This window comes from Bos javanicus, chromosome 26, assembly GCF_032452875.1.
Source record: "Bos javanicus breed banteng chromosome 26, ARS-OSU_banteng_1.0, whole genome shotgun sequence".
Classification (NCBI taxonomy): domain Eukaryota; kingdom Metazoa; phylum Chordata; class Mammalia; order Artiodactyla; family Bovidae; genus Bos; species Bos javanicus.
The window spans coordinates 23634644-23657199 of record NC_083893.1 but is presented as its reverse complement, the minus strand read 5'-3'; the positions used below and the strand labels follow the sequence as shown (position 1 = coordinate 23657199).

At 36.5% G+C, this 22556-nt stretch overlaps 1 protein-coding gene across 7 annotated transcripts in view; it reads left to right on the top strand.

Annotated features, from left to right (window-relative positions):
• The window catches only part of NT5C2 (5'-nucleotidase, cytosolic II), a 149336-nt gene that overhangs the window by 78130 nt on the left and 48650 nt on the right, over nt 1–22556 (top strand). The window contains exon 1 of one of the 7 annotated variants that reach the window (XM_061403317.1): nt 1791–2352. The exons of 3 other annotated variants lie outside the window; for them this stretch is intronic. In XM_061403317.1, the coding sequence (XP_061259301.1) occupies nt 2249–2352 (104 nt within the window). In that variant the 5' untranslated portion in view covers nt 1791–2248. Of the gene's footprint in view, nt 1–1790; nt 2353–12950; nt 13029–20704; nt 20871–22556 lie in introns of those variants that run through there. 3 more of the 7 variants (XM_061403315.1, XM_061403320.1, XM_061403321.1) reach the window with 3 other exon arrangements.

Sequence of the window (22556 nt, the reverse complement as noted above, 5' to 3'; positions counted from 1 at the left end):
TTTGACTCTATTAATTGGTGTTGGAGAAGACTCTTGAGAGTCCCTTGAACTGCAAGGAGATCTAACCAGTCCATCCTAAAGGAGATCAGTCCTGGGTGTTCATTGGAGGGACTGATGTTGAAGCTGAAACTCCAGTACTTTGGCCACCTGATGCGAAGAGCTGACTCATTGGAAAAGACCCTGATGCTGGGAAAGATTGAGGGCAGGAGGAGAAGGGGACGACAGAGGATGAGATGGTTGGATGGCATCACCGTCTTGATGGACATGGGTTTGGGTGGACTCCGGGAGTTGGTGATGGACAGGGAGGCCTGGTGTGCTGCGGTTCATGGGGTCGCAAAGAGTTGGACACGACTGAGCAACTGAACAGAACTGAATTCCCATCAAGATAGGAAAACTCAAAATTGGTCAGTGGGTATCAGTGATCCTCTGCAGCAGTGAGACATGTTGCTTGATGTATGTGGGAATTAAACTGTAAAACAGACTGTTGATGTGTGTGTGTAAAAATAAAAGGCATAACATACGCATTTGGATATGGACTTCCCTGGTGGCTCAGAGGGTAAAGCATCTGCCTGCAGTGCGGGAGACCTGGGTTCCATCCCTGGGTCGGGAAGATCCCCTGGAGAGGGAAATGGCAACCCACTCCAGTATTCTTGCCTGGAAAATCGCATGGACTGAGGAGCCTGGTAGGCTACAGACCATTGGGTTGCCAAGAGTCAGACATGACTGAGCAACTTCACTTTCACTTTCTATGCATTTGGAAGAAATAAAATCCAGAGAGAGGTGTTTTGTACTTTTTATTCAGTTTTTTGTGTGTCTTTATATTCATAAAGTATACATTTGGTTATGATGTAACATCACTGAAAACAGGGGCTTAGAATTAGGTAGTGAAGAGAGGTCATCTAGGAAACATCAAGCATCCTAATTGTATTTAATATGTCACAGCCTGAGAGCACTCTGGGATCATAGAAGCCTGGAAGATTTTAGACAGGCTCTGACACCCTATGTACTTCATATAGTAGAGTAATAGGAAGACTAGAAAAAGCATCCTGAATTTTTAGATCATTTAAAACTTTTTTCCCCTTTTTTCTATTTTAGTAAAGTGTGAAAGTGAAGTCGCTCAGTTGTGTCCAGCTGTTTGCGACCCCAGGGACTGTAGCCTACCAGGCTCCCCCATCCATGGGATTTTCCAGGCAAGAGTACTGGAGTGGGTTGCCATTTCCTTCTCCAGGGGATCTTCCCAACCCAGGGATCGAACCTTGGTCTCCCACATTACAGGCAGACGCTTTAACTTCTGAGCTACCAGGGAAGCCCTTAGTTAAAGTATACATGACCTAAAATTTGTCATCTTAACTGTTTTTAAGTATACAGTTCAGTGGTATTGAGTACATACACATTGTTAGGTAGTCATCACCACTGTCCATTCCCACCACTCTTTTGTAAAATTAAAACCTATATCTATTGAGCAGTGACTTTCCCAGTCTCCCCTCACTCCAGCCCTTGGCAACCAGTCACCATTATCTTTCTGTCTTGATGGTTTTGACCACCCTAAGTACCTCTTGTAAATAGAATCATCCAGGGTTTGTCTTTTGTGACTGGCTTATTTCACTTAGCATGATGTCAACAAGATTCATCTATGTTGTAGCATATTCCAGAATTTCCTTTTAATATAGAGAATTAAGTTTTTGAACTCTTGCAGGTATTTGCTCTTGTTAATTAAAATTTTTAAATAGAAAGCATTGAAAAGAAATTTAGTTTTTTAGTTGTCAATTTATAGAGTATTCTATTTCAGGGCTTTATATTAAAGACATTTATTGGAGTTGGTAATTTATCATTGGTTAAAACAGGCAAGCTATGATGATTTATCATAATTGTACATTGTATGTGATGCTTCAGAATTCCCTTTTGAAAGAAGCTAAATATTTTCAATTAAGTAAATAAATACCTAACTCCCAACTTTTTTTCTTGCTTAATATTAGTCTTCTAAATTTCAATATGGAAATGATGTTCATGTGTCATTATTAAGAAACTGGCCTTTAGAATGTATGACGTGTTCTTCTTCCATTTCCTTATTATGATTGTTGAGTTGTCTGTGCTGGGGTTAATCATCAGGCCAAACCCTTCACTGGAATATGTTTCTGTATATGGTCAGAAGACAGGCTGAGCTGTTCAGATCTTATTGTGGCTTGAAGGAGGCAGGTTAAACAATTACCTTTGGAATAGTACCCTGTTGGATATCTAGAATTTGATAATGATGAGTACCGATCACAGTTTGTGCCCACCAAATCCAGGAGTGAAACTGTTAGAACTTTCATTTGCTCTTCCTGTTGACAGTACCCAGGATGCTGAAGTCAGGTATTTGGTTTTATCCTTTTGAAGTTTCAATGATTATAGTACAAATGAATTTTTGTAAGTGAATTTGCTCTTCATGAACATAGCTTGTGAATTCATCAGTTGTTTTTATCTTGTCTAACTCAAATTAGATAAGTAACTGGGCTTGTGAATTTTTGGTTATCCAAACTTTTGTCTTATTCTTGAAAGACATTGTAGTCACTTTGTCTTTAAAGTTCTTTGTATAGTTGCCTGAAATTATTTTTTAATTGAAATTTTGGCCTTTATATCAGTATTTACTTAGATCTGTTGAATAATAGTTTATTTTTCAGTCAACATAAGTTTATTGTATATGTCTAAGGAATAAAAGGAATTTAATTTTTAGTACCTACTCCTTAGCACATTAATAGAATTAGAGATGTTAATGATGTTTTAACCTCAGATTAAAGACAAGTGTCAGATTTTATGCAGACAAGGACTACAGGTAAGTAAAGTTTAATTTTTTCCTCAATTACTTACAGATATCCATGAATGTCATTCAGCTTCTTGTATTATCAAAATGATACCATTTTGTCTCATCACCAACCATGTTAGGAATGTGCTTTTAGGGAATAGGGAATGCCAATTAAAACCACATTGTATATACATATTACAGTGGCTAAAATAAAAAAATACTGGCAATACCAAATGTTGATAAGAATGTGGAGCATTTAGAACTCTGTTTCATTGTTGGTAGAAAGGCAAAATGCTCCAGCTACTCTGCAGAACAGTTTGGTAGTTTCTTATAAAGTTAGAGACACTTATCTGTCATTAATTACCATTTTGTATCATTTTGAGTTAACCTGCCATTTTAGCATAGTTTCTAATATTCAAGTGGATAAATTGTTAAAATTTCAGTAGCCATATTATAGATTGAAAGTCAAATGGAAATATAGTTCCTCAGAAATGCCAAGAAGCCATCCTTAAATAATGTACAGATGTACTATCAGAATAAGAAGAATGGGGTAGAGCATCAGAACTATATTAATTTTTTTGTTATATCATTCTAATGCTTTGGTTAGTGTTTCATATTCCTAAGGAATGACAATTGAGGACTCAGGGATTGGTAAGATTTTGAAACATTTGAGTGATGGAATACTATTCAGCAGTAACAAGGAGTGAACTATTGATGCACACAACTTTAATGCAGCTCAAGAAAACCATGCTGAGTTAATAAAGCTCACAGAGTTACTTACTGTATGGCTCCATAGCATGCCTGAAATGGAAATAATGGAGACTGGGGACAGAGTAGTGGTTGCCAGGTGTTAGGGATTGGCTTGGGTGGAGGGAGGTGGGTGTAGCTGTAGGAAGTGGCACAAGGAATCCTTGTGATGGAACTGTTTTGTATCTTGACTCTGGTGGTGATTACATGAATCTACATAGACACAAATGAGTGCATGTAAAACTGGTGAAATTTGAATGAGGCTGGTGAACTGTATCAGTGTCAGTTTCCTGGTTATGATATTGTATTATATTTATGCAAGATGTTCCCATTGGGGATGAAGAGTATAAGAATCTCTATTATTTCTTACTATTACATGTGAATCTATAATTATCTCAAAATAACAAGTTTAATTTATAAAATTCTCTCAGTGACATAACTTCTTGTATCATGGGTATTGTGGGTTCTAGATACAAGTTCTCTTTAAAACGTGCAGTGATGCTACTTTATGGAATACAAATTCTCTAAACTTTATTGTTCAAAAGAAGATGCTAGATCCTAAAACATTCTGAGTTTCTCTGCCACCATTCCCTCTGTGCTTTTTCCCCAAACAAAAAGTAAAATTAAAAAAAGGGAAGTAGTGGTGGTCATGGCAGTGGCAAGGAAGAGAAAGAACAAAAGATAGCAAATCTTTGATTTAATGAAACCCTATAGTAAGAAACTTTGGCTGAGGAAATGTTATTCATATTTAGAGATAGTCTATTTCACCTTCAAGGATTCTTTTGTGTGTGTGTGTGTGTGTGTGTTTATACATATGTTTTCTGTAACATCTTACAAGAAAACTTGAATGAACTTTTTGGCCAAACCAATATATTTATAAATTAATATTTGGTCGTGCCATGCGGCTTACAGTATCCCAGTTCCCTGATCAGGGATTGCCCAGCGGTGAAAGCCAGAACCCTAACCACGAGGCTACCAGGGAACTCCCTCAAGGATTCTTTTGGATATGGCTTCTTTTAGTCAGCATAATGTCAGCCATGTTTTTGTGTGTATCAGTAATTTGTTCTTTTTTATTACTATCTGGCATTCTGTTGTATCATTATACCACAATTTGTTTATTCATTTGGAGCTTTCCACTTTTTTCAGTTTTTAGCTACCAACTTAGAAAGTATTTGTAAATCACACATCTAATTAAGGACTTGTATTCAGAATATATGAAGAACTTTTAAAATTCAACAGTATAAGAACAACTCAATGAAGAAATGGGCAAAAGATTGACACGTCACTGCAGAGGACATGTGGATGGCATAAAAGGAAATTCATAACATCACCAGCCATGTTAGGAATGTGCTTTTAGGGAATAGGGAGTGCCAATTAAAACCACATTGTATATACCTATTACAGTGGCTAAAATAAAAAATGCTGGCAGTACCAAATGTTGATAAGAATGTGGAGCATTCAGAATTCTGTTTCATTGTTAGTAGAAAGGCAAAATGCTCCAGCTACTCTGCAGAACAGTTTGGTAGTTTCTTATAAAGTTAGAGACACTTAGCTAATGGCCCAGAGATCTTACTCCTAGATATTTGTACTAGATAAATGAAGACTTTATGCTCACACAAAAATACTGTGCGTGAACAATGTGTAGAGTATATTAGTCTGTTGTTACTCCATCACTAAGTCATGTCTAACTCTTTGCAACCCCATGGACTGCAGCATGCCAGGCTTCCCTGTCCTTCACTGTCTCCTGGAATTTGCTCAAACTCATGTCCATTGAGTCGGCGATGCTATCTAACCATTTCATCCTCTGTCGCCCGCTTCTTTTTCCTTCAATCTTCCCAGCATCAGGGCCTCTCACAGTGAGTCAGCTCTTCGCATCAGGCAGCCAAAGTAATGGAGCCTCAGCATCAGTCCGTTCAGTGAATATTAAGGGTTGATTTCCCTTAGAATTGACTGGTTTTGCCTCAAACAGGAGACAACCCAAATATCCTTTAGTGAGTAAATGCCTAAATAAAATGCAATACATCCACACAATGAAATATAACTCAGGAAGAAGGAACCACACTATTGATAAGATACAGCACTTTAACCCTCAAAGACAGTCCTGGGTCAAAGAAGCTGGTCTTAAGAAGTTTCATACTGTGTGATTCTGTTTATATGGTACTCTCAAGGACAAAACTATAGTGATGGACGGGCTTCCCAGTGGCTCAGTGGTAAAGAATCTGCCTGCAATGCAGGAGACACAGGTTCAATCCCTGGGTCAGGAAGATCTTCTTGAGGAGGGCACGGCAACCCACTCCAGTGTTCTTGCGTGGCGAATCCCATGGACGGAGGAGCCTGGCGGGCTACAGTCCGTGGGGTTGCAAAGAGTCGGATACAAGTGAAGTGACTGAGCACACTTAGTGATGGAGAACTGATAAGTGGATTCTTGAAGTTGTCAGAGGGGGAGTAGCATGACTACAGGAGGAAAGCAGCAGAGTTTTGAGGGGGTGATGGAACCATTTTGATTCCAGATTGTGATGGTTATTATACCAATCTATAAATGTATTAAAATTCATAGACATGGCACACCCCAAAAGTTTGATTTTGCTGTATTTAAATTTTGAAAAAAATGAATAGCAAGAAGTAGTATTCTGGGCCAACGCTTAAAGCATACATTTAGCTTTAGTACAGAGGAAACATCGATTTCCCAAGTGGTTACTCTGATTTACAGTTTTACCTGCAATGTGTGAAAGCAGTGTAACCAGCACTTTAATATCAATCTCTTGAACAGTATGTCTAATTTAAAAGTAATTTTGTTGGTTATGTAGTGACATATCGGTTTGGTTTTAATTTGTATTTTCTGGCGGATTGTTAGGTTGTGCACCTTTTTCATATGTTAACTAGACGTTTGGATGCTGTCTTGTGACTTGACTCTTCCAGTCATTCGCTAACTGAGTTGTCTCTGTTTCTTATTGATTTGTCTTAATACAGATTTTAAAAAAAGATGTATTGAGATTAATTCATAGAACATAAAATAGTAATATATAATTCAGTATATTAGTTTATTGGGAGTTGTGTAAACATCTCCATTGTCTAATTGCAGAACATTTTCATCACCCTCCCAAGAAAGTCTACACATGTTAGTTCCTCATTCTCTTCTCTCCCCAGTCCCTGTCAGTCTCTTACCTACTTTGTCTCTATAGAATTGCCTATTCTGGACATTTCATATAAATGGAATCATAAAATATGTGGCTTTTTTTCTATCTTTTTCACGTGATGTTTTCAGGATTCATCCATACTTTAGCATGCTGCTGCTGCTAAGTCGCTTCAGTCATGTCTGACTCTGTGCAACCCCATAGACGGCAGCCCACCAGGCTCCCCGTCCCTGGGATTCTCCAGGCAAGAACACTGGAGTGGGTTGCCATTTCCTTCTCCAATGCATGAAAGTGAAAAGTGAAAGTGAAGTCGCTCAGTCGTGTCCGACTCTTAGCAACCCCATGGACTGCAGCCCACCAGGCTCCTCCGTCCATGGGCTTTTCCAGGCGAGAGTACTGGAGTGGGTTGCCATTGCTTAACATGAGTCAATACTTAATTCCTTTAATGGCTGAATAATATTGCATTGTATGAATATGCCACATTTTGTTTATATATTCATCTGTTGCTTAATACTTGGATTGTTTCTACATTTGGCTGGTATGAATAATGCTACTGCAAACATTCGTGTGTACATCTTGTGTGGATATGTTTTCAGTGTTGGGGTTATATATATAGCAGTGGAATTTGCTGAGTTGTATGGTAACTTTTGATTTAATTTATTGAAGAATAACCAAACTTTTGCCATGCACATGCATCTTTTTACATTCCCTTCAGCAATGTATGTGGCTTCCAATTTCTCTACATTCTCAAAATAACACTTATTATTGTCAGTGGGTTTTTAAAAATTACTGTATCCATCCTAGTGTTTATGTGGTGGTATCGTGGTTTTGATATGCATTTCTCTTATGATTAATAGCGTTAAGCATCTTTTATGTTCTTATTGACCATTTATATAACTTCTTTCAGGAAATATCTCTTCAGATCCTTTGCCCATTTCTTAACTGAGTTTGTCTTTTTATTGTTGACTTGTATAAGTTATTCATTTTTCTAGGTACTAAACCTTTGTCTGATATATGATATTCAGATATTTTTTCTCATGCCGTGAGTTGTCTTTTCACTTTCTTGGTAGTGTCGTTTGAAGGACAAATGTTTTTACCGATGAAGTTCAATCTGTATATGATTTCTGTTTCTCATGCTTTTGTTTTCATGTTTAAGAAATTGCTAATCTACGGACAAAGATTTATACCTGTATTTTCTTCTGAGAGTTATATAATTTTATGTTTAGGTTTTACATACATTTTGAGTTAACTTTGTATATGGTGCAAGGTGAGGGTTTAAATTCCTTCTTTTGCATGTGAATATCCAGTTGTCTTAGTTCTGTTTGCTGAAAAAGAGTTCTGTTTCCAATACTCTTCCAGTTGTTAAATTAGGAAGAAAGGTTGCAGTCTTTAATGATTAAGTATGATGGTAGCTGTAGGTTTTTCACAGCTGCCCTTTATCAGTTTGAGGCTGTTCCTTTCTGATCTTAGTTTGAGATTCCTTTCTATTCCTGGTTTTCAGAACCAAGGAAATAGAGGGTTGACTGTAGAGTTACATGTGGATTTTCAGTTGTGTGGGGTTTGGTGCCCCAACCCTCTCCTTGTTCAAGGGTCAACTATATTATATATAATAGTAACATGGTTTCAAAAATCAAAACTATGCAAAAAGACTGTCAAAAATGTCACTCCCACTAATGTTCCTCCCAAATTGGTAGGTAATAAACTTTGGATTTCTTTTTATTTATCATACTTGGGAATCATTGGAGTTCTTAATTCTATGCATGCCTTTATGGTTTATAAATTTTCAGCTGTTATCTTTTCATGGGTTGTCCTTGCTCTGTTCTCTTTGGAGAAAGAACTCTGATAAGTGTATGTTAGACTTTGGCACTGTTTTCCTCCCTTCTCATATCCTTTCTTTTTTTTTTTCTTTTGATTATGGATTTATTCATGTGATTGAGAGTTCAGTTATAGACTTTTCCTCTCCTAAGCTGTAGTTATAAGATGTATAGATGTGTTTTTAAGTTTCATAAATCAATTTGACTTATAAGTCACTTAAAAGTCAAAGAATAAAGAATAGTCTTAACACTTTGAAGCAAAGGCTGAGTAAAAATGGATTTATGAACAGTCTTTTTTCCTCATTTAACAACTGCATTAATCCCAAATAGATGTTTTTCATACTCTTGAAATGTCAAGTTTCTGTGAAACTTTCTCTTTTTAAAATTTTTTTAATATTATTTTTTTACTTTACAATATTGTATTGGTTTTGCCATACATCAACATGCATCCGCCACGGGTGTACACATGTTCCCATCCTGAACCCCCCTCCCTCCCCATACCATCCCTCCAGGTCATCCCAGTGCACCAGCCCCAGGCCTCCTGTATCCTGCATTGAACCTGGACTGGCGATTTGTTTCTTATATGATATTATACATGTTTTAATGTCATTCTCCCAAATCATCCCCCCTCCCTCTCCCACAGAGTCCAAAAGACTGTTCTATACATTTGTGTCTCTTTTGCTGTCTTGCATACAGGGTTGTCGTTACCATCTTTCGAAATTCCATATATATGTGTTAGTATACTGTATTGGTGTTTTTCTTTCTGGCTTACTTCACTCTGTATAATAGGCTCCAGTTTCATCCACCTCATTAGAACTGATTCAAATGTATTCTTTTTAATAGCTGAGTAATACTCCATTGTGTATATGTACCACAGCTTTCTTATCCATTCATCTGCTGATGGACATCTAGGTTGCTTCCATGTCCTGGCTATTATAAACAGTGCTGCGATGAACATTGGGGTACACGTGTCTCTTTCAATTCTGGTTTCCTCAGTGTGTATGTATGCCCAGCAGTGGAATTGCTGGGTCATATGGCAGTACTATTTCCATTCTTTTGTATTTTTCATCCTTTTTTGTCTCTGTGTTACATTCTGGAATGTTTTTCCTGACCTACCTTCCAGTTCACTAATTCTGTTTTTGGTTGGGTCTGACCTGAATCTGTTCATTACATTTTTTATTTTAATTAATTTTTAGTTTCTTCAGCATTTCATTTTGGAATCTTTTTTCAAATATACTGTTAACTTTCTTTTTATGATTTCCAGTTATATATTAAGCATTTAAATATTTTTTTAATAAAAGAAGTCCCTTTCTTAGGTTTTTAAAAAATAATTTTATTTTTGGTTGTGCTGCATCTTCATTGCTGTGCAAGGGGCTTTCTGTGGTTGCAGTGCATGGGCTCCTCGTTACAGTGGCTGCTCTTGTTGAGGAGCATGGGCTCAGGAGTTGTGGCACACAGGCTTAATTGCCCCACAGCATGTGGAATCTTCCTGGACCAGGGATCAAACCCATGTCCCCCTCGTTGGCAGGCGGATTCTTATCCACTGTACCACCTGGAAAGTCCCTCAAACATTTAAATCTTAATGAATTTTGGTTTAAGAATCAAAACGATCTGAAGTACATTCCTATCTCTGTTTCCAACTACTTCCCTTTTCAAAGCTTTTTAAAAATAATTGTAATTGTTACTATTCTCATTAGGAATTCAGCCCATCTGTGTGTGTGACTACCATAAATCCAAGAAATAGAGAGTAATACAGTTATCAATTGCAAATTTTAATCTTGTAATTATTTTTTAAAAGTGCTTGAAATTATTTAGGTAATACATAATTAAATTCTTATTGTGCAATATTCAGGAATTCAGAAATATATACAGTAAAGTATGAAAATTCCCCTTCATTTACATTTTCACTCCCACTCCTCTTTGTCATAGGTAAACACTGTCAGTTTGGAGAGCATTCTTCTAGTCCTCTTTCAGTGCATTTACACACGTGAGCATGTGTGCATTTTAATACAGCCTCCTAATCTTTCTAGATTCTGGCCTGTTCTTTTCATTCCTGATGGTGCTAGTCCAGGCTCTGGTCATCACTGTCCTGCATTGCAAAAGTAACTATAAGCCCGCTTATGTCTGCCTGTTTTTAGCCTTGTCATCTTCAGATCTGTTTTGTAAATCATGTTTATCACCCAGCTTAAGACCTTGAGTGGCATCATATCAAGAATGCTATAGGATAAATCCTAAACCCATTAACATAGCATTTAAGACCCTGTGGGGACTGGATCTTTTGCTTTCCACTTTCATCGTGAGCAGCTCCCTTCCTCAAATGCTTGTATTCTGTCAATGCTGGATTGCATCTAATTTTTTTTCCACACACCATAGTATCTGTGTCACTCGGCTTTTCATTCATAATTTCTCTTCTGTTGGAATGTTCTCCACCCCTCTTTTCCTCTTAATCTGATTAACACTTGCTAATCCTTTTTAGTGTGGTGGTTAGGAACCTGGACCTTGGGTTAGTATTTTGGATTATTTCATTTTAATTTCTTTAGAATCACAGTATTTAACTGCTGTAAACTTTGTTCTGTCATCTATGAAATATGAATCATTTCTACCTCATAGAGTTATTGAGATTAAATGAGATAATACCTGTAAAAGTGCTTAGCATAGTGTCAGTTTAACAACAACAATTTGGGCATCTTGTCTTTCAGTAAGACAGAGAGCTGCAGCTCTCTGTTAAGCATTTGTCTAATACTACAATCACATAAAACTGTTCAGTGTTTTTGATGGCCCTCCTCCACTAGAGACTCCTTAAAATCAAGAGCTGTCACGTTTGTCTTTGTATTACTGGTACTAGGTACTGGCAGGTAGACATTTAGTAAACATTTCTTAAATATATGAACTGAGTTTGAAATAGCTGGTCAATGCAGTTTCTTTTGCACGGGAAACTCGTATAAGTGTGTTTACCTTCTGTTCCAGTGAGATTTTTGTTTTCCTTTCTCTTTACAAGTAGAAAGTCTTAAAATAGTAATTACATTTATTTCCACCACACTGAGCTGTGATGCCACAACTGGAAATCCAGGGAAGCCATGGGAAGTTGGCAGTCTTAGGGATTAGATCATTTTTCCATATTCAGTTTGTATTCTTGTATTTATGGAATTTGGTTTGAGGATAGTGAAAGTCCTTCATATTCATGTATAATTTGAGAATTGGATTTTTACAGTGTATCTCCCAAGAGATATTTTGGTGAGATAATGTTTTCCCTGTTACCCCCCAGTTCCAATAGTTCTTTGAGTGCTTACAAATGACAGACAGATGTTATCTGTCTTCTATAGATGAAAAATCTCAGGCTTAGGTTAATTAACTTATTCAGCCAGAAAGCTGAATTTAAACCTAGTTGCTCTGGTGCTCATTCTTTTTGACCATACTGCTTTTCTAAATAAACTGAAAATAATTTTAGTTTGAATTTGTAGTATTTGGTAGTGATTTTAGTTACTTGGTGACTGTTTAGACATTTTATAGTAACTAATAGAAATCTTTATGGTAAGATAGATACTGTTTAAAGATAAAGTTTTTAAAAATTTAAATCCAACTAGTGTTTCTTTAAGGTATGTATATTTTATTTTTAAATCAAACCATCAGTAGGAGGATTTATTTGCCTTATCAATGTTCTTAGACTTTAGCACACTTGTTTATTTCTTCCCCTGTTGCATAATCCCTATGCATTATATTGGTCAGGAGGCAGGAATGTTGCAAATGTTTTTCTTTCAAACTGCAGCTTGCTCTGAAATTTGGAATTAACTTTTAGAATGTTCTGGGTGTATCCTCCACGTGCCAAAGATCTGTAAATTTCTTTTCACATGGGCTGACATTTTCAGGCATATGAGTAAAATATTTGTGAACACAGATGTTTTCCTTAAAAGTAGTGAATGATCAGAAAAGAGACCACAGTGTGGAAATACTTTAGGTTACTCCTGTAATATGATCGGCACATAAATTATTATTTTTCTTGTAGTTCGCATTGTTCATTTTCTAAGGGAGGAAATAACTAAACTGATAATTAAAACATACTTCTGTGTATTATGGTGTTTTTTTTTTTTTCCTCCGAGAGTAAACTAAATGATTTGAACTGACTAGGGCCTCTCCATTCTGTGAAACTCACATTGTTTGCGTACTGTTGGCGGGCCTCATTAGGGGGTAAATTTGCTTTTTCTGAGTGTTTGCCAGTAACGATTCCTGTCTCCTATGGGAACTTGCCATTTGGATAGTCTCCTTCCTACACTGGCCAGTCTTACACAGTTCAGACCATCAGTTATTTTTCCTGCTCTTCAATTTTTTCTTATTATTCTTTGGTTTTTAAGTATTTAAAGCTGAGGATATTGGTCTCTGAGATATTGCCTGCTTAGGGTTCGGCATCTTGCCCGAATTTGTTGGGCCTCTCAGGGCCTGAGTTCTCTGTGCTTTAACAAATGAGCTACAGTTCTCAAGAGATCAGTGAAGCTTGTTTGTTGATCCTGTATTCTCTTCCAGAGGAAGTAGATCTTTGAGAATGTCTAAGGAAGGGTAAGTGAGTTTATTATTCTTTTCCCCTCATTTTTCTCAGCAAAGAGATGTTCTAGTCATCTGAGTAAATTGGAAGATTAATAAGCAGTGCTACCAGTCTGAGTGGAGATAGGGGAGAGATTGAAAGAAATTCAGCCGAAAGTTTACATTGCTAGTGTTTCACATGTAATCTGCTGTAAAGTTACAGTTGCTATTTGGAAGGACTGCATTGAGGGTGGATAATCGTCATAGAAATTCAGTGAGAGATAAGCACCGTTTACCTTGTGGTAAACTCTCATTTGTTTTTCAGTAGAAAGTGTTTATGAAGATTGGAAGCAAACTGTAGTGTCTTACCAAAGAGTTTTACATAGAAATGAGTGAAATTTAAAAATTCAAGTGAATTTGAAAATAATTTGTACCTTTAGAAAATGGTGTGAAAGATTGAAAAGCAACCTGTGATTTTGTTTCTTTCTGGTCACTTGTAGACAAAAATAATTTCAAGTGGAATGCCCCGTTCCTCTTTATTTTGCGATATAAAATAGTTCTGTAGGGTTTTTTAATTGTCTTTATAGTTTTTTCTCTTATGTTTCAGAATTTGAATTATTATTGGTATTCTTTTTATGATCACTATCATAGGTGACGTGCAAGTTAATAGCTACATCCTGTTAACAATCTCATTTCTAACCTTCAAGCATAACTTGACCTGGTTAATTCCAGAGAAACATCCCCTTTGATCAAATAGGACACAGATTCCCTCAAAAAAAAAAAAAACCTTTAAAAATACAGTGCAATTTAAATTTTGATTTTTTTGAAGTTCTTAATTTTTTTCTAGTAGAAATTTTGAAGTAGTTTCAGAGTCTTGTGTTTATAATTTATTTTAATCTGGTCATGTATTGATTATGAGCAAAATAAAATTGGCCCATTTTACTGCTATTTTATAAAGCCTCATTATTAGTTAAAAAGAGCAGCCATGGGTGTAAATAATTCTGCATTATTTTTAGACCTCTCATGACATCACTGGAATTTTGAGGTTTCTTTAAATGTGAAAATTATAAGAGGACTGCCTCTTCAGGTTTATGTATTTTCTTTCCTTCTAGCTCTAGCTCTAAGCTTGCAGTTTTTATTAAACAATTTTTATGATACATATTATCATGGATGCTGGTAATATTTGTCAGGCTTGTACAGTGGTTATTTATAAAGCTGGTTTATAGATCTAAGAAGAACTATATTTCTAGATGCAGTCAAAGTTCTTGGGAAGTAATTAGTACCTCCTCCCGCCCCCCATATAGAGGGGGGAGGTAAAACATATGTTAGAATTGGTTGTTTAAAAAAAGATCTGTGTAAGTCAGAGGACACTGTAAAGCCTGGAGTATTCTTTTAGGTTATTTCTAGGGATCCATGAAGCAATTCTTGTACTTTCTGAATGGGTAATGAACAAGTGCATTTGAATTGCATGGAGACTATAAATGAAATCAGTTAGCTTTTATTCTCCTTTGCTATCTTTAGAAATAAATGGATAAAGTTTCTACTTTGGGATGAAATGATTCTTATACTCAGAATGTTGGTATATGTGATTATTTTTATATCTATGAAATATTTCCCAAGTAAGTAATAGAAAAGGATTATTAGTAGAGTTAAATCATCAAAAATTATACTTGAGCCTTATGTAAACCTATAGTAGTCGAGACAGTGTTATCAGTGTAAGGATAGATCTATAGAGAGATCATGAAACCTAATAGGAAGTTTGTAGACCCGCACATACAGGCAGTTGATTTTCAGTAATGACGCCATGCTAAGTCAGTGGTTAGTCTATGTAACAGATGTGCTGAAACAACTAAACATTCATAAAGAAAAAAAGTGAACCTCAACCCTTGCCTCAATCGTATACATATTTAAGAAAACACAGAAATGATCATAGACTTAAATATAAAAGTTTAAAGCAAAGTGTAGGTGAAAATGATTGTGACTTTGAATTAGGTAAAGATTTCTCTTTAAATACATAAAAAAAAACATGGAAGATAAAATTGATAAATTGGGCTTCATCAAAAAAAAAAAAAAAACCCTCTGCTTTTAAAAAGACAACATTAAGAAAATAAAAAGGTAAGCCATAGACTGGGAGAAAATATTCTCAATATATATATATCTGATAAAGAACTTATATCCAAAATACCTGAAGAATTCTTGTAACACAGACAAATAACCCAGTTTATAAATGATTCTTCACACAAAAAAACATGGCCAGTAAACATTTGAAAAGATGCTCTGCATCATTAGTCATTGCGTGCTCAGTCACTTCAGTTGTATCTGACTCTTTGCCACCATATGGACTGTAGCCTGCTAGGCTCCTCTATCCATGGGCTTCTCCAGACAGGAATGCTGGAGTGGGTTGCTATGCCATCCTCCAGGGGATCTTCCTGACCTAGGGATCGAATCTGTATCTCTTGTCTCCTGCATTGTCAGGCAGTTTCTTTACCACTAGCGCCATTAGGGAAATACAAATTAAAACCACAGTAGTGTATCACTGCAGACCCACTAGAATGACTAAACACTGACAATGTGGAGCGAATGGAACTCTCATGCATTGTTGATGAAAATGCAAAATAAAAACATTTTGGCAGTGTCTTTTAAAGTTAAACATACACTTATTAAATGGACTAATATTTCCACTTCTGGGTATTTACTCCAAGAGAAATGAAAGCATTATGTCCATACAGATTTGTGTGTGAGTGTTCATAGCATCATTATTTGTGATAGCCAAAAACTGGGAACAACTCAAAGTATCCATAATTGAATAGGTAAATAAATTGTGGTATATCCATACAATGGAATACTACTTGGGAATAAAGGAACTAATTTTTGATACATGTAATAACATGAATGAGTCTCAGAACTATTGTGTTAAGAAAAATAACCAGACATAGACTACATGGTGTTTGATTCCATCTACATGAAAACTAGTGGAAAACAGCATAGATCAGTGGTGTTTTGTGGCCATGGGTTTGGGAGAGTATTGCAGAAGGACATGAAGGAACATTTTGGGTTGATTGTGGTAGTTATTACATGGGTGTATACAATTGCCAAAACTCACCAATCTTCACACTTAAAATGGGTGAATTTCACTTGAGGTAAATTATACCTCAGTGAAGTTGGAGGGGGAATGAGACTTGAGAAACTCAACTTGCTTATTTAAAATCTTATAAATAAAATGATTATTGTCAAAGCATAGCATAGTCAAAGGAATATATTTGGAAAAATATAGGTACTCTAGGATGTGTAGTGCAAGGGGGAAAAAAAATACATTCTTCTTTCATTGTAATGATCGATCCCTCGTCTTCTGGAGCTGTTCAGAATGCCTTTTATTACCAGAGCCTGCTGTCTTTTAGGTGAGAAGCCAAAATCAGTTTTGTCATTTGCTTTTATTTTAAGTTCTAGATTTTGACCTCTGTTTTCCATTATGGGCACAAACAGCACACTTGTTAATTTGGCCTAATGATAACATGGGTAAATATTTTCTTCTCTAATTTTTATTCCACAGAATTCAACCTTAATATTTTGATGTATTTTATAAATTATCTTCTATACATTGGTTTTTACTTTTAAAAATTGGGGAGAAAAAGCAAATAATTTAGGGGAAAGTAGGAAAAAAAGATTGGAAAAAACGTGTTTTTAATTAGACTGAGATTTTTGAACAGTAATTTTCAGAAGTACTGCCATTGTTCCCGGTTTCTCCCTTAATTTATGTATTCTTCATTAGTCCTCTTTCTTATTCCCCACCATTCTGCTCTCATTACTGCAGTTTCTTCATTTGAGGTTGAAAGTGAAGGGAATTTTAATGTCTTTTAAAGAGCTTCTCCTTAAAGTATGTTTTGAAATCTTTGGGGAAAGATAGCATAATCACTACTCTTATTAGTCTTTGTTTATCACTTTTTAAGATATACATTTTTTTCACATTTAGACATCTCTGAATTTGGGCTACATCTAGTAATATACCACTTAATTCAACTTAGAATTAAGTTGAGATCTTCTAGAGAGAATTTCATTTCTGTCAGTCACGTAGGGGCAACATCAACCATGCTAGTAGGGTAAATTTAAACCACAAACCTACCAGATTTATTGTTCAAATTCTCAGGGGGAGTTTTTTCCCGTTTCTTGGACTTGGTGTCAGGGTCAAGATGCACAAATGTCCTTGTGTGTTTCTTCTATATTGCAGATTTAGTTCTCCCTTTTCCTTGTGCTATGGATATAGTCCTTTGATAATCCTAGCTTTACAAGACTCTGACTTTTCTTGGGCACCCCTCCTGGCCCTTTTTTAGTGGCATGTGATATGGGTGAGTTCTACAGTTGATGCATCTTCAGTTTTAACCATCTTTAATTTTGTTCCCTCCACATTCTCTTCACTGGGACTTTTTTATATTGAGTATTTGAATAAGAAAAATTATGATAATTCATGTATTATTTTAGGAATGATAGCATGCTTATTCAGACTTTTGAAGCACAGGGTGCTGTTCTCATGGCATAATCTGATAATGTATCCTTCCTGAGGGTGTTCCTCAGAGAAAATATTCAGACAAATTAGTAAGAAACTGTTGGCTGGACATTTATGAAAAAACTGATGCTTCAGTGACTTTACTTTTATAATCTAGGCCACAATTTCTTGTTGTGTCTGTATATTTGAGGTATTTAAACTTCCAGTTTTTAAGGATCCATTTTCATAAATTAGATTTTTTTTTTTTTAAGATCACTAGTACTCTTGCCTGGAAAATCCCATGGATGGAGGAGCCTGGTAGGCTGCAGTCCACGGGGTCTCGAAGAGTCGGACACGACTGAGCGACTTCACTTTCACTTTTCACTTTCATGCATTGGAGAAGGAAATGCAACCCACTCCAGTGTTCTTGCCTGGAGAATCCCAGGGACGAGGGAGCCTGGTGGGCTGCCATCTATGGGGTCACACAGAGTCGGACACAACTGATGCAACTTAGCAGCAGCAGCAGCATTCTTTTACTGAAGAATGGGAGCATAAAGGCAGACTAAGGTGTTGTCATTATGTTTTTTAAATAACAGCATTATTGAGATCTAGTTCACATACCATTCATTTCACCCTTTAAAGAGTACAGTTCAGTGGTTTTAAGAGGTTACCTCTCGAGAGGTGTGTAAACAACAGCACTAATTTCAGAATATTTTTTTTATCCCCCAAAGCAAATTGCCCATTCCTTCTTCTCCACAGCTCCAGCAGTCACTAATTACTATTAAGTTTTTAGTTTAAATTTTTTTTAGTTTAATTTTTAATTCAGTTGAATATTGTGTCTAGTTGTTACTAGGCCCTATGCTATCGTTGGGAAGGCAATAAATCCTTGTCTCCAAGATTATAATCCAGTAAAGAATAAGGGAATTAAACAGTTTATGATAAAATATACATAAGTGCCAGAACTGCTCACATGTATCACATTATAGAACTTTAGTTGCTGGTGAAATATCTTTCAGTTCAGTTCAACTCAATCTCTCAGTCGTGTCTGACTCTTTGCGACCCCATGAGTTGCAGCGCGCCAGGCCTCCCTGTCCATCACCAACACCCGGAGTTCACTCAAACTCACATCCATCGAGTCAGTGATGCCATCCAACCATCTCATCCTGTGTTGTCCCCTTCTTCTCCTGCCCCCAATCCTTCCCAGCATCAGAGTCTTTTCCAATGAGTTAACTCTTCGTATAAGGTGGCCAAAGTATTGGAGTTTCAGCTTTAGCATCATTCCCTCCAAAGAAATCCCAGGGCTGATCTCCTTTAGAATGGACTGGTCGGATCTCCTTGCAGTCCAAGGGACTCTCAAGAGTCTTCTCCAACACCACAGTTCAAAAGCATCAATTCTTCAGCGCTCAGCTTTCTTCGCAGTCCAACTCTCACATCCATACTTGACCACTGGAAAAATCATAGCCTTGACTAGACAGACCTTTGTTAGCAAAGTAATGTCTCTGCTTTTGAATATGCTGTCTAGGTTGGTCATAACTTTCCTTCTAAGGAGTAAGCGTCTTTTCATTTCATGGCTGCAATCACCATCTGCAGTGATTTTGGAGCCCAAAAAAATAAAGTCTGACACTGTTTCCACTGTTTCCCCATCTATTTCCCGTGAAGTGGTGGGACCGGATGCCATGATCTTAGTTTTCTGAATGTTGAGCTTTAAGCCAACTTTTTCACTCTCGACTTTCACTTTCATCAAGAGGGTCTTTAGTTCCTCTTCACTTTCTGCCATAAGGGTGGTATCATCTGCATATCTGAGGTTACTGATAGTTCTCCTGGCAATCTTGATTCCAGCTTGTGCTTCATCCAGCCCAGCGTTTCTCATGATGTACTCTGCATATAAGTTAAATAAGCAGGGTGACAATGTCTTTAATTTAAAAAAGTAATCTGAGACCCAAGGGCATCATTGTTACAGAAGTTCTCTGGCATGGCCAGAAGAGTTTCTTAAAGAAATTTCTGGGTCTTGAAAAATAAGGTAGAGATAACTAGGAAGGACGTTTCATGGATGGAGCACAGTGTAAACAAAGCTTCAGAGAACTTTTAGGAAATAACAAGTAGTTCATTTTAATTACTAGAGCTAAAGGTGTGTGATGTGGAGTGACGTGAGAGAAAACTGATTTTGGAAAGATAATGAAAGCGTTGAACTCCTCGAAGATTTTTTAAAAAATTGTAATGTATTTGGTAGTAGGTAGTGAGGAATGTCTAAAGGTTATTAAGAGGGAGAGCAACATGTTAGAGCTGGGCCTTAGGACAGTGCTTCTCATCTATGTTGGAGAACCATTTTCTTCTAAAAGACTTCTCTTCTGTTAGAAATTGATACTTAGAATAAAAATGAATTACTTGAAAAATGAAGAGACATAAAATGGAAGTATATCTTTTTTGTTATTATGTTCAACAAACAAAACTTTTCTGACAAATGGTTATAAAAGTTTCTAAATACTTGCAGTCTCTTAAATCAGTAACAGCACTTCACAAATCCGCATTGGCCTGTGGACCCCACTTCTGAGTGGCACCACTTCAAAGCAGTTAATTTGGCATTAGTGCGCAGGCAGAGCCATTGAGAGATGATTGCTGGAGAGTTAATGAGGGACCTGGACAGGTTGTTAGCAGTTTGAATGGAATGGAAGATCTGGATTAGAGACATTTGGAAATTTAAATGAAGGCAAGTGAGATGTTGTGGATTTGAGGGAGAGGAAAGAATCAAAAGATTTTAATAACTAGGTTTTCGACTTAAGGGGAAAATGAGAGTGCCCTGGCGGAAATAGAGACTAGTTTGGGGAAAGAGATACAAATTAGGTTTTCAACAAAAATTCACCATAGCATTTTTCTGTTAATTAACAGACACTCACATACATCATTTGGTTGATAATCTAAATTTGCACTCTCCAACAGGCACTTGTAACTGTAACAAACTTTGAGTATATAATTACACAAACCCATAACCAAAACATGCCTGAGATTTTTTGCTTGTATCCTTAGTCTCATTTTTTGTTGCAGTAACTCTTGTTGGGCCTTTGGCCAGGAAATTGTGACTGCTGGGCAGGAGGAGGAGCTAGGGATAAAGTTCACCAGTGCCAGAGAAATTCTATTCCAAATGGATTCATGTGGAGCAACAGTGATATCCAATGACAAGTTAAATTAGACACAGAGGTGTTTTCTCCAGCACTGTCTCAGAAGAGACATACTGTGGAGGGGCCTGGTTCCGACTAAAACGGTCTTTTTGAAGTAAGGTTAAAGTCACACACACAAAAATTATACTAGGGATTTGAAGAAGAATTCTGTTATGTGACTTCAAGAACTAGTTGACTCAAATAGTTTCACACTTTGCAGAACGGCAACCAGTGACAGATGAGGTAACGCTGCTTTGAATTACAAGTTAAATCGCAAAACCATTAAGAGTTTGCTATTTACAAAATTCCAAATTTAGTAAATTGCATGTTCATGTTCCTTTAGTGTGAGAATACTAGATTCCTGTTCTTAAAGCACATTAATAGTCTTATTTCTTTTGTTTAACGTCTGTATTTATTTGGATAGCATTTCTTCAAGTTTTATGCCTTACTGCAGTGCCGTACGATAGTAAAAGCTGTTACATTTGTCTTTGTGTTGACGTCTGTGCTCAGTTTTATAGTGTTTCTGGGTCTTTCTGCTGAAGATTGTGCCTGTTGTTTTAATGCTCAAATCTATATCTTGCAAATGACTTAGTACATAGGAATAGGAATTTTGGGCTGATAATTACATTTTAATGTTGGTGCTTAGTTCAGTCATGCTTTCTAGGGTGGCAGCTTTGTGCTTTATTTAAAGTAAGCTTTGGAAAATTTCACAAATATATGCAGGCTCTTGAAGATAGAGATGTGGAGTATGTTCCACTGGTTAATAATTTAGAAGAGTGACACAAGTTAACAGGCATTAATGAAGATACAGTCAAGGTTCTGGGACCAATAGAAAATTTTGGATTCCCCAAGGCAGATAATGATATTTTTGTTTTAAAAGTGTGGTGAGACGATGAATCAGCCTTTTAATTGATAGAGCACCTAGCACTTTCTTTTATATAATAATAGTAAAAAGTATTTATTAGTTTGACGCCAGGAGATCAGTTTCGCTTTAAGGCTATACTCTGGAGACGTGGTATTTCTGGCTCAAGGCTGCCTCTCAGCTGAAGTCAGTGCATACTTTCAGCATTTGGATGTTTATTATCTTTATAAATCATGGCATGTATACTACTGCAGTTATCTATAATGCAGCTGTTCCCTTTTGTCATCACAGCTTTGCTTATGCACTTTAGGTATTCATGCATGAATTAGATTTAATTCCCTATTGCCCCCATCTGCCATGTTGTAGCTTAAATTAGGGAAGGAAAAGGAGCGGTGAGAATATATGTGAGGTTTTTCTTTTGTTTCATAAGTTATAGGGGAGACAGGAGTGATTGTTTTTTTAAGCTCAGGAGTTGCTTCTGTAGGTGAGGGTACTTACTTTAAATGAAAATGAAAAGATAAAGGATATTTGGTTTCATAGAAAAGCATCTTTTCTAATTTTAGACATCTAAAAAATCTTACTAGTTTTAGCTACTCCCTAAAGGACAGCTTCTAGGATGTATGTCATAAAATGGTACCTGCTTCGTAATAGGCATTTGACAAACATGTTGATTGAATAAAGTGACCAGTTAGTCAAAGGAAAGAGTGTGATTTAATGGATATTTAGCAATGATTATTTTTGCAGAAACAACAGATTTTTTTATTCTGATATGTATCATTCCCAGAGTTTCTATGGACAATGCCTAAGGATAATAGTATGATCTCTGTATCCTTAAAAATGTGATAAGGAATACAGGTTAATCTCTCTTCTGGATGAGAAAGAAGTGGGTGGATTATCTAGCTGGGTCTGTTTCTTTCTACCTTTAGCAGTGACTGATACCAGCAAAGTGTCTTTTTGTCTATGATTCTAGCTGTGTCTAAAACCAGCTTGCATCATTCTTATGTAAGAATCAAAGCTGTTCCTTTTATTATGTGGTCCCATGTATCTCTCTCCTTGATAGGAAAATC